Source organism: Pelmatolapia mariae, linkage group LG2 (assembly GCF_036321145.2).
Source record: "Pelmatolapia mariae isolate MD_Pm_ZW linkage group LG2, Pm_UMD_F_2, whole genome shotgun sequence".
Taxonomy (NCBI): Eukaryota; Metazoa; Chordata; class Actinopteri; order Cichliformes; family Cichlidae; genus Pelmatolapia; species Pelmatolapia mariae.
In genome coordinates this window covers 25,674,799-25,695,669 of record NC_086228.1, presented here as the reverse complement: position 1 = coordinate 25,695,669, position 20,871 = coordinate 25,674,799, and the positions used below count along the sequence as shown (strand labels likewise).

Here is a 20,871-nt window from a genome sequence, read left to right as displayed (position 1 = left end):
TTAAGACTGATGGCGGGGTGGTGAAATAAGCCTGGAGGGGGAGGCAAGAACCCATAAAATGAACAGCCGCCTTACTCATAAATAATAGAAACATAAAATGTCATATGAACTTTATATCAAGAGAGGGTGGTCTAATAAAGATGCAGGTTTAAAGAGGAGTTGAGAAATTCATTGTCATAAGAAGGCCACATGGCTTGCCTTTGGCACAGACAATTATTCAGAGCAAGTTGACATTCAGGTTCTAGCTGAAGCACCTTTAAGAAACAACACTGCTTTTGACTCTCGAAATTCTCTCGTTCTACTGTTGCTCGGGTCTTTCAATCTCTCAGCTCTGTTTCTCACTTTTCACTTGGAGTCATTCCATCTCCTCTCTCCTCTTTACACTTTTCCTTGTTCTTTCTGCTTTACAAATTGAGACGACACGATAAGAGATTGCCACTGCCATGCCAGCCTGGTGCTCATTGATAAAACCATATCTAATCCATCTTAGGCCCCCCTCTGTCACCAACACACTCATCTCTGAGACAGTCAACGTGCACAGGATCCATCTCTCTTTTTGAACTGAGCTGCACAGAGTCAGAGTTTATCTGACTTAACTTCTGAAAGAAGAAAATGGAGCTCGATGAGTCAGGTGAATTTCACTCTGCCTTGAAATGATGTGCAAGTGTGTTGTGTGTTGAATCGGTAGCATCCAAAAGCAAATGAAAAAGACTCTTGGTTTTAGGTGGAAATGCATGGTTTATGAAAGATCTATTTTATAGGAATTAAAATGAGATTTTCTTGTAATTTCCTAGAGCCTGTAAACTCATCAAGGTTCTGCTAAATTACACAAGATGCATATTAATCAAATCGCTTTATATGGCTTGCACATTAACTTTGAAAAGGATCCATTCTCCTCTTACCTGCCTTTACTATTTATCTGTTAGAACTATATTGACTTTAATACAGTATTACGCGTGGCTTTGTGGTCAAATAACTAGAAATAGCTTTTCTAATATCCAACTACTTATATTAGACTCCGATACAGCACTCACTAGGATTTTTCATGCAGCAATTTGTAAAAGTACACATGCATTTATTACATTAGTATGGTCTTCTGTCTAAAGCTAAGACACTTCAACAAATATTACCCCAGAGGGAAAGTGGGTAATAAGTGGAGTATTTGAGCAAATTTATGAAGTATGAGATGTTTATGTCTCTGTATATTAATGGAATCATGAGCAATTGCCTCACTATTCGAATGAATCACATATGAATCACTACTGTCAACATGGTGAATACATTATAGGGAACAGCTGGGGAAGGAGATGTGCTGCATGCATTTATAAACATGCATGTGTACAGATGTGTGAAAATATTGAGGTGGTTATGTAAAGAAAACTGTTTTGTTAAACATACAAAAATGTCTTGTTATAACTTCACAATCTTGCCATGAACAGAAGGCCATCACCACAATGTCACCCATTTTGTTTAATACCTAACACAAGCGTTCACAATCACACTCACACTGACACCCAGGCCCCAAACCTGTCAGCCCAGATGCTGGGGAGGCACCAGGGACTCTTGTCTCACTTACAACAATGACACAATGGCTTTACTGCATGTAGGTGTATGCAAAGCAATCTATTTTTCAGTGTTCTTTGGATTTTATATGCTGCATAGGAAAAAGAAAAAAAAGTCTCACATTTTGACAGAAAACTGAAAATCAACAGAGTGAAGATCTACACCAGTCCGAGCACCAGTCCTGTCTGAAATATACGATGGAGGGTTACATCCAGAAAATAAAATCTGATTCACCTGGATTCACTGGGACCCAGAATAGCCTTGTTCATGCTGTCTTGTCATATATGGCAAAATAATTTCAGCAGCATCTCTGGTATGCTGCTTGTGTAAAGACTTTTGATCTACACTGACACTGATGAAAAAACCCAGAGTTTTTTTTGTTTTGTTTTTTTTCTACACTGTCTTAAGGACATTTCTTTTTCCATCTGGAACTTGTTTGAGCAACTATTAAAATGTATATGCATGAGGAAGGAGTTGTGTATCACTGTGTTTAAAAAGGCTTGTTTTATGGAAAACAGCAGTGGGCAGTAAGCCATGGCGTGACAGCTGTCTTGTGAATCATTAAAATACAATTTGGCAACACAGTTAAAACTTCAGAGGAATAATTCCCATTACGTTGTACAGCTTAACACTGGACAACAGTTAAAAAAAATTAACCTTACAAAATAAATTTTAAGTAGCAAACACACTATTGTGCAAATTACATCCTTTTTATTTTATTCTGCTTTCCCATGACAGAATCACTGCTTGTGTTTTTCTTTTTTTTAATGAAACCAATTTACTTGCATATTTTAAAATGACTGAGATGGTGTTTGGTTTAATCTGTATAAAGAAAACTGTCAAATATAACACACTAAGAATGAGTACGTAGCGAAATATTTGATTTTTTTGCTTGCTTAAAGAATGAACTCACAAAAACAACATGCATAGCTATTTTTATTTATTTATTTTTTTTTTTGGTACAAAAATGGCCGCTGATTTAGTGTTTGCAAAGCTGTGTTGTTACAATTACAATCACAGCTGTAATCTCAGTAAATAATTTTACTGTTTTAAAACACAGATGGCCACTTGTAAATTATGCTGTCAGCCTCAGAAAGCACAAACAATAATAAAAATGAAAAACATAAAAGAAAGGATTTGCCTGCTGTCAGATCTAGCAAAAATATACTACTCACTGGATTCAGGGTCTGAGTTTCCATCTCCCTCGGTCCGGCTGTTAGGTGATGTTTGCTCATAGTACTCCTCTTGGGGGAAGCTAAGGGGAAGAGTCTGGGTGGTACTGGCAGTGATGCTAGGCTCCGGGTCTCCAAGCCCGCTGTCACTGCAACTCTCCTGGGAACCGTCTGGAAGATGGAACGTCACACGGCGCTGGGTCTGAAGCACACCAGAAGATAAGAAATGTTTATATGAGAAACGCTTCTGTCCTGTTAATATGAACATCATGATCATCATACTATTACTACTACTAATAATAATAATAATACAGAAACCTACATTATTATAGTGACTGTAAGCAGTTTAAGAGGTAAGGGATAAACATTTTTTTTTAATTTGTAGTTACTCTCATACTAAAGACAGACCTAGACAGCAGATCTTTTAAGTCGGGTAAGACGCAAGGCATCCATCCTGGATCAGACTTGCTCCACATTCCTCAGCAACAAACACCCTGACACCATTTTATGGTTCTCCTCTCACTCATCACAGCTTAACAAAAACAGCCCTTGTTATTAGACCCAGTCGTCTGGCTCAAACAATCTGGCCTTTGTCAAAGCGTCTCAGGTCCTTACGCTTGCTCATTCTCCCCGGTCCCGCATTTTGACGACAACAGCTCACTCTTTACTTAAATCGCATAAATCCCAGACCCTGACATGTGCTGCTGTTAGGAGATAACCTATATGATTGTTTCACCTGTGAGTGGTCATAAACAATGGGCTGATTGCTGAATGAATAAAACCCACTGTATCGGTCCAGGTTTTGAAATATCCACTACTAAGATTTTTACCTTCACCCCATTGCAGGGATGAATGAAATCTCAGTTTTTGTTTTGACTATAGAGAGACTACAGAGTTGAGAAATTACATTGAAATATTGGCAGCAATGCTTCATTCTAGAAGTAGTGTTAAAGGTACTCTTTATAATCCATAGAACAGAGTGAACTGTTTTCTTTTTTTTTAAAGACTGTTTTATTCAGCAGTGAGGAGTTCCTATGAATACTTCAAAGTGAGATCTGTCTGGAAAAACAAGGACATTTCTTCTACAGAAAAACACTGTTTAATCTTTTAAAATATATCAAAGCTTTGAGCACCACAATCAAAATTCTTCTCACAGCCATTGTGCTGGGGTGAGGACAGAAATCTCAAAACTATGTGTATGGTGTTAACCGCAACACTTACTTGAGATTTTTTTTTTCTTCTTTGACTGAAGGGGCAAACAGAATAAAAGGCTTTAGTGATTCACTAAACCAGTGTTATCATCAATTGAAACTGTGATTGTTGAGTCCTGTTTCTTCTACACTGGAATTCTTCTATTTTCATATCAAGATATTGATTCAATTCACCTTAACCTTTACAATTTAACCTTAACCTTAACATACGGGTAAGGCTCATGGGTGAGCTTGGTGTTTAACTATCTTTTACACTGTAGGCTTTACAGTATCAGACTAGTCTGTTCCAGCACCAGTAAAATTACACAATTCTCAGTACCCATTTTTTCCAACTATCGAAAAAAAACCAGCATCACTACTTAAACATAAAATCTTTTATTATAAAGTAATTTAAAGACACCAACAAGGTGGTGACAAACTTTTTACTTAAACGTTAACATGATACTTTGTTTATAAGACGTAAAAGTTGAATGAAATTATTGGTGAGGTAGCCTGCTAATGGTACTATGAAGTCGATCATTAGCTCCAATATGTTAGCTCATTCATTCACTTATTTATCTTTTTAGCCATTGCAAACATTATAGCCTATGGGACATAACTGGTATCATAATACCAATTCCAAATAAAAAGGTAGTGTGTATTTCATATAAACAGTATAAAAGATGGCCTTAGCTACAGTGACACGCAGTTTCATATCGTAGACAATTATCTATTTTGAAACATAGTAAAGAGTGAACAAAACACGTACTGTTAGAAAGAGCAGTTTGTGAATTTTACATGATTGCTGGTAGAATAACAATAGCAGTGGCTACATTGGCTCCAGACACGCTCACAAAAGTATGGGTTTGACTATCATGTGGATATATGCGTCCAGAAGGGGGACGCACTGAACACTTTTACATTTAAAGCTTAACATTATGCTGAAACTGCAGAAAGGTTGGGTTGCGAGTTACAGTGCAAACTGCAATCAGGAAGAACTTTAACAGTTCTGTTGTGATTCCCCAAACACTCCTCATCTCTCAGTATGCGAACAGACATTAAGCACATAATACAAATGAAAACACAAATAGAAATCTGAAATCAGTCAAAAATGTGTTTGGAATTATATTGTTATTTATTAAGCAAATAACAAACTGAATTTGTGCTTTCATTCACACATTTGAGCCGGTACACTGGACTTCTGTGAGAAGCCAGAAATTAATCAAGCATAACAATCAACCATTAAAACTGATTTTTCTGTTCAGGAATGCAAGTAAATAATAGTAATTTGGCACCTTAATTAAAAAATAATAATAATGTGCTTTAGTTTTTTTCAGCTGTTTTATAAAACAGCAAATTTGAAAATTCATGGATGACAACAGTTATTATATTTTTGCATTTTAAAATATTTGGATTAAATAGCTTGTGTGTACTAGTAGATTAACCATTACAGAAAAATAAACAATGATTTTTGGGAATTACCAATACTGTTAATTTAGGTCAGCTATGGCATAAACCTTACACTGGGTGGTCTAATAAATGTGTTAAATGTGTATTACACATTATGAACATATACTGGATGGGATTTAATATTAAGCATAAAATGAATAAACACACACTGAGCACTTGTGAACATTGTTTTGTATGTGAAACTCTATATTCAGACGTGCTGTATTTTAAAATTTAAACTTCCATCACTTTAATAATATATAGCCTTTTGAAATCAGATTATTCTTTCTGAGACACCCTGTATAACAAAGATTGACAATAATTCGTTTTTATTCAGTGTGACCTAAAATGAGTGATTGAGGCCATGAAGTCAGCAGGAAAGTGTTTGTAGAGGTCAAAACAGAAACCTGTTTTTTCTACAGACCTCTATAGCCCCAGAATTCTTTGTGCAACCACAGCTATTGTCATCTTAAAATACAGGTTTAAGGTACGGTATTTCAGCATAACAATGCAAAATACATCCATCCCTGACTTCTACTGTCTTTCGTAACAACAAGTCAGGCCAGCGGCACTAGTCGCCATTTTCCACACAAAGTTTTTTTTGTTGTGGTTCGTATAATTCTTCAGCATATAAGAGTAGACATGAACACATGTTCATGTTCAAGTGTATGCTGTCCCCATCGGTTTCTGAACAATAGCAGCATATGTACATTTGTTTCCTTTGATTTTTTTTTTTATCTGTGACACTTAAACAAAAATAGTTTTTGTGTTTTTAGAATTTTGGTATTGAAAAGTAGCACAGGTATTGGTTCTGGTCACATCCCCCTAAGGCAAGGGTGTCTAACATAAGGCCCTTAGTGTTACAGCTTTTCTGATTGATATAGACCCCCACCGTCCATTGCCATCCATACTACACCGAAGCACACAGACATTTTCTGTTAACTATTGAAAACTCTATAGTCTAAATTTATAGGCACAATGATCAACTAGAACCTCTTCTGTAATGTTACATGTTTATCGTGTTTCACTGGTGCGGCCCACTTCACATCGAAGTGGGCTGTATGCGGCCCACGATGTAAAATGTGTTTCACATCCCTGCTCTAAGGACACCACCAATGACAGAATATTAACACCAAGGAAGGAGTGACAGCAACACTTACTCATAGACGAATGAGTATAGTGAGATGACATTTCCAAGGGAAATCCATGCCTAAATGTTTTTCATGACTTGTTTGGCATATCTTGTGTTTATCTTCTTTTACAGTAACTCCAAAGTGTATCCATCTTTAAACTGAATAACTGAGACAGTGACCTTATATTGGCAAAATGTTTTGGGTGTCTCAGGCCTATTAAATTACTTTTCTTATATAAGGTATCTGTAAGACTTGTAATTGAGACTTGTGCAGTACACGTCCTGTGGTATATGGGATGTGTATTAACAGGTTGAAATACCGTATGTCCTAGTTTTCCCTCTCACCCAATTTAGACACAAAAGAAGTGGAAACGTGTGTGGAGGCTGAGACTTTGATTTGTAAAGTCTTGGGGATCACAGGAGTGTGGGCATTTTCTTCTCAACAGTACAGGCCTCTTTGATTTCTCTGGAGGTTTACAGAAGTTTATGTTGCGACCTTTCTTTGGAGCTAACAAAGAAATACACTCTGTACAGTATCTCCGTTAACATGTTTGCTAACCCTACAGAAAGCAAACTACATGGTTACAGTCCTTTATATTGTGGGCAATCTTTAGACTCCACAGACTTTTATATTTTTGCTTTCATCAAAAAAAATGTTTCCTTTACAAAGAGAAAATCAAAAATGAGGATATCTGAGTTTGACGTAGCCGTGGTGAAACAGAGCGCAGTCTCTGTAATATAGACTGCAGCTTGAATTTATGTCTACACATGATTCCCTGAGTAACATCATACTGCATCACGCTGTATAGAGGCATAAAACGTATAAAATATAATTACGCCCTCAGCTTCGGTTATTGCGGCGAATTTTATTCATCCCATTATTCAAACTGATAAGATTTTTTTTTTTTTTCCGAGAGCAAATACAACTGGCACAAATGACTATCTTGATTTTCCATTGCTATAGCAACAAAAGCAATATGCATGTCCTGAATTAAAAACATCATTAACACTTGCGCCTTTAAGCTCAGGAGAAGCTGTGCACACATATTTTTCCATAGTCACCACAGTGTATAGATGAAGCACTTATTGTTGTTTGATAAGTCTAAATAAGGCAAAGGAAACAGAGGAGAGATGGAGAGCGAACTAAAGTCTGGCTCTAAAGAAGGACAAGCTGCCAAAAACAAAGTGCACCAAAAAGCTTCATTTAAAAATTATTAGAGTGGGCTGCCTAACCTAAATCCTCACAATTAGCACCCTGAAAGCACAAACTGAGTGGTTTCAATACTGTGATGTTCAAGCAGTTTGTTAAATACTCTTTTTTTTTCTCTTTCTTGATTCATCTGGAACCCGAGGCCTCAAATCCTGCTCTCCGTTTGTGCGAGTGTGTGTGAGAGTTTGAGTGTGCGTATGCCCTTAAAAAGACAGACGAGAAATAAGAAGAAAAAGACAGAAAAAGGGGGCATGCAGTCAAAGAAACAAACAGCCAAACACACATAGCCTTCAACTATTGTCTGACATAAAAACTCTGAAACAAAAGCGTTTTGTTGGAGGAAAAATGTATCTGTTCACACGCACTGCATTAATTTCTCAAATACATAAAAACAGAAGATGTAGGACTAAAATCAATCTTGTTTTTATTGCACGTGGCGGGAGATTCTCTGGTGGCATATATTCTACAGCACATAGCCTTTTTTTTCTCATGGTTTTATTCATTTTCTAAGACAGAGCAGAAGAAGAAATACCTTGCTGGCAAAATTATATAGTTCTGTGTGCCATGTTTGCCCACGCTTTCAAGTGGTCTAAATATCTACTTGTTCTCAAACAGCGTTGGCAGCTGTTTCTCAAATTACTGGAGGATACACGCAAATGCAATGTCCAGGTTCCAGCAAAAGAAAAAGCCCACTTACGGAAGGTTGGCAGCTTTACAAAAAAGTACGCTTTCTCTCCACATGATTCTAATTACTGAAAACTTGCTTCAACAATGGCTCCCAGAATCTATTAGAACAAACAGCTGCCCGTGACAATTAGGACATAATCATTTTGCATGAGGGAGTGTCTTCATTTTTAGACTGTTGTTTATTCAGGCTCCTTCAAGTTGATGCCAGATGTTAAGAAAAGCCTAATTCGATTTCATGGTGCCCTCGCTACAAAGTCACTCGGAGCCACAATATTAATTACAATTAAATACCATTAATAGGTCTTAAATAAATAAAAGTTTTGCTCCCAGAGGTAATGACTAATACGAATAAAACATTAATGTCGAAAAACAAACACCACAAACAAAAACAAACATTCACCAAGGAGTCAAGGTGAGTGTTTTGCTAAGCATAATCACTTATTTAAAGAAGCTGCCAGAAATCCATAAAGCAAAGACAAGCTGCTGTAAGAGATATCAAGACCAAACAAAGCCCGTTCAGCCAGATAAAACACTGCCTTGAGAAGTATGTACACAGAGATAAACGAACAGGAGACATGCATGCCAAGTTCTACCATATAACAAGCTCGAAAATCCAAAACCAGCCCTCTGGTAACCACCCTGGCAAGGATGAATTCACGGGTTACTGGATTATAAGTCGGTTATATTTAGATATAGAAGAGGGGAGGCCAAGTGGTTGCCACCTTGTTCTCTGGTAGGCTGCAGCTCTATGGCTTTTATTATTACATATACTGCCCCCCCCAACTGCCGTTCTCTCAAAATAGCAAAGAAGTCAGCGGTGCACAGAGAGGGACTTGGCTGACAACCACCTTACTGAGTGATAAACAGAGACCACTTAGGAGTGAATCAGGGGAGATTGGCTCTGCCATTTCAGATAAGGATCAGCTCGCGGGCACACCTAGACCTGCATAAATCTGTTCAGAGGAGATGGCGATTTGTCATGTCACACGTGTCTTATGTAGAGTGAAAAAAAGCAGCTATACAGCAATGGCAAGATCCAAAAAGCAGTGTCCTGCATGTCCCAGTATTGCTTGATGTGAAGGTGGTGCAACATTGGCAATAAATAAATAAAAACCAATGTGTTTCGTAGGTATTTCTTTATTCCTTTCTTTGATATTTTTTGTACATGCTGTTCCAGTTCTGCCTATTATGTGTGAGGTGATATGCCTCTGCTTGAGAGATGATGAGTTAGCAGGAACACACAAGAAGGAGGTGATTCTAGCAAGTGGGCTGAGAGATTACTGGGTGGTTTTTTTGACTTTCATCAGTTTTTGAGTCATTTGCTGTTATATACTGATAATTCTGATATTCTTTGTGTGACACTGTTATGACAAAACATATAATATCCCCAGTTCTGGCAAACTGTGGTCTCACACTGAAATGTGAAATGTCACCAACATGATGACTTCAGTATGAATAAGCAACAGATGTTATTAATAATTCTGACTGTGTAGTCAAAAAACTAATGTGAGAGTTTAACACACGCATTTTCTGCCGCTTAACATTATGCTGAAACTGCAGAAAAGTTGGGTTACTGTGCAAACAGTAAGGAAGAACTTTAACAGTCCTGTTGTGATTCCCCAAACACTCCTCATCTCTCAGGATGCTTACAGACATAATACAAATCTACTGGACCACCTGTCATAAAACATGAAAACACACATCTGAAATCAGTCAAAAACATGTTTAAAAATTATATTGTTATTTATTAGGCAAATAACAAACTGAATTTGTGCTTTTATACCCATAACAGAGCCAGCACACTGGACTGCTGTGAGAAGTCAGAAATTAATCAAGCATAACAATCAACCACTAAAACTAATTTTTCTGTTCAGGAATGCAAGTAAATGATTGTGATTTGGCACCTTAATCAAAAAATAATAATAATGTGCTTTACTTTTTTCAGCAGTTTTATAAAACAGCAAATTTGAAAATGCATGGATCACAACAGTTATTATATTTTTGCATTTTAAAAGATTTTGATGATAGATTAACCATTACATTGTATTGTTATTACCAACAGTCTTAATTTAGGTCAGCTGTGGCATAAACCTTACACTGAAACATCGCAGAGATTTCGCAGGTCTTTCCTCCCCACTGCTGTCAGACTCCACAACAAAGACTCCAACTGATCAAACACACACAAACCCACATGTGCAATAACACTAAGTGCAATACTCTTTTTCTGACAAAGTTGTATTTTTACTCAGTTGTATAAAGCATTTGTATTCTATTTTTATCCTATTGTATATTTTATTCTATTTATTCTACTGTATATAGTATTTTATTTTATTCTATTCTGTACAGTTGTGTACAGTATTTTATTCTTATTGTATTCTAATTTTTGCTATATAACTTTTGCACTGTCCACTTCCTGCTGTGACAAAACAAATTTCCCACGTGTGGGACTAATAAAGGTTATCTTATCTTATCTTATCTTATGAACATATACTGGATGGGATTTAGTGATAAATGAACAAACATTTCACTCTGTCATGTATCCAACAAACAACTTTTAAAGTAATAAGACGATGCTTTTCAATACCTATGACATTATACTGTTGTCAACGTGAAATTTGACAACATATTTCAGCTATTTATGGAGCCTGATGGGGACACTGGTGGACAAAATATTATTGCATGGCAACAAGTTAGTTATTTGTGATCACAAGATCAATAACTTGTGGCTAAGAGGCAGTTAGGAATACAGATATGATAACTAAATTGTTGCCATGTCTTATTAATGCCTGGCCACAAGATACATAATCTGCTGTTTACTGACAGCATCAGACGAGCTCTTTAGGGAAATTATCACACATGAAGCATCTATAAATTTGATTTAATTTTGTTTTATATTAACCTTGGGATGAGTTATAATAATATCCTGCATTATCAGCAGTGGGAGGGGCCCTGAACCAGCTCTCGCTCTCTCAGTCCTGTTACATGTCTGTTGTTTTCTTCTATGTAAGGAATTATATAATTGAGGAAAACTGAGTAGCGGCTAAGAAATCAAAATACGTGACATGACGGATGTGCTGATAACCCGTGTTCTGTTTAAACACAGCCTGGCACCTAAAAACAACAACCTGCTCTGAAACAACAGCAAAAATAGTTTGTAATTTTATTGTTTATACTATTTTTATACACGTATAGATCTTGAGAGGGCAAAAATTACAAGCATCTGACTTGATGGTTGAGCCCAGACGTGAACAAAGCTCCATGCGCTTCAGGCAACAATTAAAAGATCAGACACCTTGCAGTTTTCTGATCTTGTTTATCTCATATTCAAAGTCATGGACACTTTATAATGAAGTTGTGGCCACGATTTAATATCTAATTCCCATGTCTTATTAACTCGTGAATACTATTTAATTATCTCATTCACATGTCTTATTATGGACACAAGTTATTGATCTTTTGGTCACACGTTACCATGTGGCCAGGAGGGCTTTATAGCTCTAACTCTCGTTAGTCGTATTCATACTAGAATATGATTATAACAAATGGAAAAGGCCATCACAATAAGAAGATTTGCCATTTATGTTAGTTGTAAACCTTACATTTCCAGAATTTTTAGAATCAAATCCAGCAATGGACTTTCATCTGCGTTTTTTGTTTGAGATTCAACCAACGGCATAAACAGAACCGTTTGTTATTTGCTATTTTTAGTGAGAAACTACATGTTTTTAAGCTAAACAAAAAATGTGAAAATGTGTTACACTCGAGACAAAAAGCATTTAAAGTCTGAAACTAGTACTCAATTGCATGTAACCATATTTAAACCATACAGTGTTAATATAATGGCACACCTGTGCAGTTAAAAATAATATTGTGGAGGAATGTGCATCTGACAGTGAGCATCAAACATTCGTTAGTGAGGTGTGTTTGACTCTAATTGCACAGAGTAAATCATTATTGTGTTGAAAAAGACAACAGTTCTTGACATCTGTAATGTTCACCCAAGTATTAACATTAGCTGACAGTGTTAATTTGTTTGCTGTAAAATATAATAGCAGTCCAAACAAATGCTTTATCAGGCAACATCACTGTCTGACTGATAGATGTGAACATGCAAGAAAGAGCAGAAAAAATGTTTAGCACTCACATTCACAGAGGTGATCTTCCCCAATTGACAGGCCTCCTGCAAGGAAAGATGACAAATTTTTACATCACTGTCTGACTGTAACGCTATAGAGAATTTACAATTGAAATTGATATTTGAACTCAGCAAAGGAAAGTGCGCGGGGAACTTTCCGGTGTTCTTAGAGTCAATCAGAGTTCACAATCGAGAGCCACGTAGGTTTGAGAGTTTAAAGTCTTTTTAAAGTTGGAACTGAGAATAAGGATACATATTGATTTCTTGCTCGGATGCAAACTTTGTGCAGTGCACTTCCGTGCCCAGTTGGCTCGCCAGCAAACCAGGATGCAGAGTACACACCCGCTCCCCAGAAAAGTAAAGAATTGGGCAAACCTGACATCCTGACAACAGAAGCCCTACAACTGACACTTTGATAAAGATGTTTTCTCCACATGTCAGGGAGGAAAGTGAACAGAATATCAAATGAAGCATCAAAAATTAACAATAAACAGCGACAAGCTTCTAAATTGGGAACAAAAGACACCCGCAAGCCTGCAAAATAGCATCCTCTCTCTGGGGACTGAGATAACTCACAGAGAGATAAGAGTATTTAATTTTTAATCACCAATTTTGTTTTCTTTGTACTGTGTATAATAATCTGAATACGTGACTTTATTTGCAAAGAAAATAGAAGAAATGTGGCAGTGAAGTGCCACTTAGACAGGGGAGAAGCTGAGAGGACTACTGGGGTGGAACGGTAAAACAATGAACAGGAAACAAGTTCATGTCAACAGATTATCCCTCCGTAATTATTCGCCAAGGGATGCTGTTACTGACTGAGCGATAGAGGAGTACGCCCCAAGATATTCACTAAAAACAAAATGGTTCTTCGTGGTGGCCAGTCGCACTAAATTAAAAAGAAAAAAATAAGAATCCATAAAGGGTTTTAGTATCTTTCAACTCACTGTTATAGTTTTACAGCCCATACATTTACGGTTTGGCTCCATCTCACCTCTCATCATCATCCACTGTGCCCAGAACACCCTACTGTTGCATTTATAGCACAAAAGCTCTGATAAAGCCAACACCAAAATGCAGACAAGCAAAGCTAGCAGTTAGCTGATAAGCATATCATTTAGCAGTGTTTCCCTCAAAAGCTGGAGTCTAAATATATGGAGTTAATATATGTTAATATTGGCTTTAGAGTATGATGTGCATACAGAAAAAGATGACTTTTAAAAAATCTTTTGTAGGCAGCAACAACCTTATGTTGCATAAAGTGTTTATGAAAGTTCATTTGCGATATTATTGATCATAAATTCCCCAGCATGGACAACAGTGACAGAAACCTAAACATGCCTGAAAGTAGCACAACATGATGGCCTCTGATGACAATTTAGTACCTAGAAAAGAAGCCACTTCAATACTATTGAACTTCTTGGCTACAAGAAGTCAGACCTCTGAGCACAATACAAAAGAATACTTTTCTTGACAAAAATAGAAACGACAAGCTTCACAACTCGAATCAAAAACAGATCATCCAGTACAACCAGTGTAAGAAGGCACGCAAGGAGCAGGTAATAATAGCTGGTAGTGTGTGACCCATTAGTAAACAAATGACTCAACTGAGCAAATTTAAAATGTAAAACCTTGCCTAGGCCTACTTTTGTGCTTACACTTGACTTATGCTGTGTCACTGGATGTATTGCTGTTTCACTACTATTGCACTATAATGCTGCTGCTGGCACCTTGTGGCAATAGATTTAAACAAATGAATTAGGAGGTATGTTATCAATGCCAATAGCTTAGTGGAAAAGAAGGATGGGAAATGTCCCTTCGTTTTGTTTGCACTCATAAATCCTGCTGCCTGCGAGGATTTTTACATTGTGTCGTCTTAGGTATTATTGCAAATGGGGCAGATTTCAACGCCACCTTCCATTTCTTTTATTTCTATGTTTTTTTTTTCTCCATATCTAAATTTTCTGCAAGGCAAAAATATGATTAAGATCTTTCTAACACAGTCACGATACTTGCTTGGCATATGAATCACTGTAATTACTATGAAATCAGCAGCACATCAATTTCAAAAGTATCCTGTTCAAGAACTGAATGTAGATGCACTCTTAACAATCTCTTCTACATATGGAGACAATGTCACTCATATCAAAGTAGATTACATAAGCTTGTAATTAGAATTAACACTCCACTTATCATTTCATCATCACATTATGCCCTAAATATCTACTAAGCACTCATAATCAGATTATAAGGAATACAAAAATATTATAAAGGCACATATCGGTGTCTTTCTTTAAATGTACCTTTACTGTTTACGCAAATGTGAAGTACATGTTTATTTTATTATTTATTTATTTTTTCTGCACATTTGAGACTAACAACACCAGTCAAGTCTGTCTGAAGATTTACTCATTTGCATCTAATGACTGGTCATTTAAAGCAGAATTTTACTTGGGGCTGCCATCGGGCAGTTGTTTCTTCTTCAAGTAATGTTTTATTCAACATCTTGTGACACATACTTCAAGTTAGAGACCTTGCCAACCAATTAAATATATGATAATGCACATAAGGGACCTGAGAAAGTGACCTGTTGTTGTTTCATATTTAGATGACATTCAAAGCAGTAGTTGTACATCTGATTGTCAGAGACCATAAATGTATGAGTTTTCTCTTTTTTTCTCTCCTCAGTATGGATTGGTCAGTGACCCTCTCTCTGGATTTACGCCTCTCAAACTAGCAGTTTCAAAGCACTCATATGCAAGCCTGGGAGAGAGTTATGCTTAAGATAAGTGCATTTGTTGGTGAACCACATCAAAGTACAGAGGGATGTCTTAGCGAGCAAAGGCAGTGGAGCTCAAACCTCGCCTTTGATCACCCCAGGCACTCTGATCATTAAAATATTGGATAAATAATTGATTAAAAACACCAGACCTTATTGTGCTCTGTTTCTGTATCCAAATGTATCCTAATTTTGAGACACTGTGGGTACACTGTACATAGGAATAAAAGGGACATATAGGACTAGGGATGGGTATCGAAAACCGGTTCTTGTTGAGAACCGGTTCCCACTGTTTCAATTCCTTGGAATTGTTTGCCATTTTTGCAAACGAGTCCCTTATCGATTCCAGTCGCCCCGAATGACGTCACCACGTTGCGGAGCATCATTTACCTGGCAGGAAACAGGAGCCTAAGCGGCTCAAACGCTCAAAAGTTTGGTTATACTTTACGAGAACGGATGACAAAAGGGCAACTTGCAATACTTGCAAAGTAGATATTTCATTTAAGGGAGGAAACACTACGAATATGCAAAAGCATTTGCTCACAAAACACGCGATAACCTTAAATGAATGTCGTGTTTTTAATTCCACTCCGGACTCGTGAATCTCAACGCAGCAGCAGCGGTAACGTTTGCACGTCCTCTCCCGTTAATGCGGCAGGTAAATAATCAACTAACAGTGCATATTATGGTAGCGCGATCTGCCTTATTACAAAACCTGCCATTACTGTGCGCTGCATTTAGGTGACCATGATGAGAGAGACAGACAGAGTCTGGCTGGCTCAGATGCTGGCAGTTCTCACTGCAGTCTACCGTTAGCGTCTCCTTCCAGACCAGGATAGGCGAATGTCACCGAGCAGTGACTAAGTTTGTGGTAAAAGGCTTGCACCCATTTGCCACAGCAGATGCCCCCGATTTTCGGTAAGTGAATGTGTTTAATTGTAGACATTACTGGATATTCTTGTGTAATTGCTACTGAATAATTTATGTTATACTTTGTTATTGCTACAGAAGAATATTTATTTTATTATTTTACATTTACAATTTTTTTTCCCAGGGACCCTGTGACACCCTATCGAAGAGCCGTAGGCTGTGGATCTCTTAAGATCTCACTGTTGGGTTTGTAAGGCCATGTTACTCCTAAATTTCTATCTTGTTCAAGATATAAAACAAAGTTCTAAGCTAATCGACCTTAGTGTTCTCCTTTTTTAAAAAGAATCGATAAGAGAATCGATAAAGAATCGAATCGTTAAACAGAATCGAAAATGGAATCGGAATCGTGAAAATCTTATCAATACCCATCCCTATATAGGACACCTTGTTGCTTCGGAGGGCATGTTTTGCAAAATATTTGCTAGTAATGAGACTTGATAGTGAACTGACTAGAGCAGCGGTCCCCAACCCCCGGGCCTCGGACCGGTACCGGTCCGTGAGTCGTTTGGTACTGGGCCGCGAGAGTTGAGGCTCGGGTGTGAAATGTATGGCTTTCAGGGTTTTTATCGGTTTTCAGCATTATTTTGTTATCGTTTTTATCGTTAACACGTTTTTCCTGGGTCTTTTCACGTGTGTTATGAATAAATCTTATTTTTTTTGGTACCGGTACTAGTTTTATTTTGTTGTATTTATCCGCGACACCTTAAAGGCCGGTCCGTGAAAATATTGTCGGGCATAAACCGGTCCGTGGCGCAAAAAAGGTTGGGGACCGCTGGACTAGAGGACTGAGTTACTGACTGAGTTCCAGTATGAACTGAAGGCAGGTTGAAGTCCTATGACAAACCTTCTTCACAAGTAATGGTCTGAGCTCTGGCATGCCAAGCTGCTACAGTGGTAGAGAAAAAATCAAAAAAATCAAAAGTCATAGACAGAAGACAGAAATGAGTGCATTCCAGCTGAGCGTAGGTAGGTGACCGGAGGGTAGCTAATATTCCATCTACAGTGGAAACTGCGCAAATATTTTGCAAAACATGCCCTCCGAAGCAACATGAACACTATGTGTATATTAGGGATATTAAAAAGGCTATTTTCCTTCATCTTACGCTTATATATGGGCCAGTATTGAAGTCTCCCTAAGTACATATATATTTGCATATTGAGTATAAAAAATGAGTCCAAGGTAATCAAAATTTATTCCTGTTCCAACTTATAATACTTGGCCTGTGGCGAAGTACAAATTCTGGACCCCATGCAGAGTCTCACTGGGCCCACTTATCCATTGAATAAATCCATTACCACGTTTGTATGAGTAACTAAATCAACACGTGTATGCCTGTTCAACCGCAGTGGTTCATGATCATGAGGATCATTTTTTCTAAACATATTCTGATTACCTCATGTGTTCTTCACTGTCAGGTTTTACCTCATTATTCCTGTTATTTTAACATATTTATTGGACTCTTTGCATGAGACAAAGGTGCAAAGTGATCAGTCTAAAGAATGGTTGCCTTACATTTTGTAATGTAATAACATGAAAGGCCTCACAGAGATCGTGTTTTATGTGCAGAGATAAGGTAGCATATTAAAACTAAACCCAAGTACAACTAATTGATCTACAAAACTAATTAAATCAAGTGTTTGAACTGATAAGTCAATACCTACAATTGCTCCCATGCTGACTGGTCTTTATCAGTTGAATGTCTGAAAAATAGAAATTTTGTGATGCTGCTAAAGGTTAATTTTCATCATTAAAATTATCAAAACAATTATGCCTGAAAAGAAAGATGGTGCTTATTTATCAGCTAACTAGTTAGCTCCATTATTGATGTGATTGTGTCTTCCATCGCTATGGTTGTTTCCAAGGGCTCAGTACTGACCTGGAAGTGCATAGACTTTTGCGGGATCTTGCAAAAATAACTAACTACGAGGCTCCGTACATATCTTCTAAAAGGTGCAAAGAAATTGAATTCTAAAAGCTTACAATTTTACTCACAAAAAACTGTTGGACAGTCTGTACCACACATTTTAGCATGATCGTCTACGGGGGGGCGGGTTTGACTCCGATTTGGAGTGAGCTTCAAGTGGTGCCTACAGGAACTATTTTTTTTCCAATTGCATTGTCTTTCAGCTATGGAGGTTGCCCCTGGGTAGCTATTGACAATCATAAGGTACTCCAATGCTATGCTGTCTTTTTGACACTAAAGGGGAACATGATTTACAAGATCATGTTGTCCAAAATAAGATTTAAAATTAACACCTAAGACCATAAACCATAGATCACAAACTCATTTAGGAACTGGTTACTGAGATCATCTAACAGGAGAACAGTAACCTTATTTTTTCATAGACTGCACAATCAATCAAACTTTTGTTTTGTTGAGCTGTCCACTACTGGCCAGAGGAAAGAATGCAGGTTTAAAACACTTGGCTTCAATTTTGAACTCTTCAAAGCTCCATCTATCTTTTTTTAACTTCAATAAAATTTTTAGGTGTTCAGAACACCCCAGACTTGTATTTTAATTACAGATATGTTTGTAGTCCAAAGGACATTACAAACAGAGACTTATTTGTAAACATATGTCACCAGAGAAGGACAACAAACATTGATATTAAATTACACCACACTCTAATGACATTTAGTAGCCACAATGGGGTCCAATTTTAACTTCATCAAGCTCTAAACACATTCGAGTGCTCTTTAAAACCACAGAAACACAGCTGGTAGCCAAAATAGTTAAATTACCACATATCACAAACATATAACATATTTATAATCCAGTAATTTCCACAGGCAACCATTAACACAATGCCAATCAAATCACTGACTCCTGTTATTCCATCATTTTTGTGACTTTTTCTTGATCTCTGTTAACATCATGGCACAAAGGTCCAAGCTCAATTATGACTGCTCTAATATGTCAGCAATTAAGATATAGTATCACAATAACAAGCTTTGCTGAGTAAGTTCCATTAGCAATAACTTCAAAGTAAAAGAAAAAAAAAAACTTCCTCACTGCAGTTTGTGAAAACATTTTTAAAGAGCATATGATGTGATAACTTCAAGCTACAGTGAAAGCCTTAAAACCCCTCATCCCTGGGGTCCTCATGCTCCTAATAGTTTAACACTAATGAGATCTGCTGCTCCCATCTTTACAGCCTCCCACATAACAGTTTATTTCATAGTGTAAATACCTTTGAAGGTAGGGAGAAGCACAGAGCAAGCCAGAGAGACGAGAACCTTTCTAGTTGGCCACGGTCTCTTAACTTGTATATTTTGCATTTGTTTTGACTGCAACTTAGGGTTCCTTGGTGAAACTCGGGTCTTCTGCAATTCAGTTAGTCTTACTGCATGAAGTCTGTGAAAATAATGGTCAGGCAGCACTTTGACAAGATTGGAGTATTTGAAAAAAAAAAAACGTGCCGTGGTCTATAACTTGAGCTTTTTGGAGACGGTGGGAGAAAAACACATGGCCCGCTATCAGGTGCTTTCCCAGAGGAAGAGATGGATGTGTCCGAATTTATCAAAAGGAGCAAATTGTCAATTGTCAGGTATCCTCAAAACAATGAGACACATGCAGACATATGCACACATAACTATTCACCACGGAAAACCTGGATGTGCATGCCATCTGCTAATGTGCGCAGACTTGAGAGACATGGATGTCTCAGCCAAGACAAAGTGAGCAGAGTTCAAGTTTACATCTCTTATATATCTGGCAAACACAGCATGCCTTAGACAGCATAATAAAACGGTTGCAAAACAAAACACCTCCTCATCGAAAGAGGCTAATAAAGTCTTCAATATACTTAAGTGTAGCCTTAGATAAATAGAATAACCATTTCCCTCTGCACTGGTGTTCAGTTGTCCAAAGTCTATTGATGTACTTATTGACATTCATTAAAGGGAAACCCTCTCAGCAAACCACAGAGAGCGGTGTAAATCCTGTAAACTTCTTGAGTGTGCATAAGGAGCAACTTTCCTTTAACACAATTACTAAACAGCAATAATGTCACTGTATGTTCGAACCAGTTTTGATTTACAAGTGGACACCATGTTGCCTTTTAATCAGCTTATTATTATTAAGTGGTCTGTATATGTGTGTGTTTCCCCTGGACAATCTTCCTTCTTGCTTCACTCTTAGCGAGGTATTGATCCTCCCAGTGTACCAGCCCCTCCTGATTTCATTAAGCTAGCTGCTGTTAATTACTCCACACTCTAACCTTTTGCTGTTTCATTTGGGCCAACAAATTGGGTGAATTAAAAAAGGTGATGTGGGAAGAGGAAAAGAGAGAAAGGGGGGAAAAAAAAGCTCCTTGGCAGCTATGCTGGTGGACCCCCTCCCTTTCTGTGGCGTTTGTGTCAGAATCCCAAGCGGCATAATAATTAAAAAAGTTCATCAATGTTCTCTTTGCTCATCAAATTATGCAGAAGGAGGCTACTCCGGTAATTGTGGCAGAGGATTCATTTATGAAAACCATATGAGCTAGAACTAGTATGGTTGTCTTGGGAGTTGGAGAATTTTGTCCTTTTTTCACTTCTTTGGGCTCGTGTCAAAGGTATTGTACAGTCAAGCCGATTGGTGATTAAAACCCATTTTATTTACCAGGATCATGTGATGGTCCT

General features: G+C 37.5%; 1 protein-coding gene across 1 annotated transcript in view; it reads right to left on the bottom strand.

The window, feature by feature from the left end:
• The window catches only part of pcdh11 (protocadherin 11), a 134,402-nt gene that overhangs the window by 45,374 nt on the left and 68,157 nt on the right, over positions 1–20,871 (bottom strand). Inside the window, exons 5-6 of the mRNA XM_063496606.1 lie at positions 12,548–12,583; positions 2,739–2,937 (exon numbers count right to left, since the gene is read on the bottom strand). Of these exons, the coding sequence (XP_063352676.1) occupies positions 2,739–2,937; positions 12,548–12,583 (235 nt within the window). The remainder of the gene's footprint in view (positions 1–2,738; positions 2,938–12,547; positions 12,584–20,871) is intronic.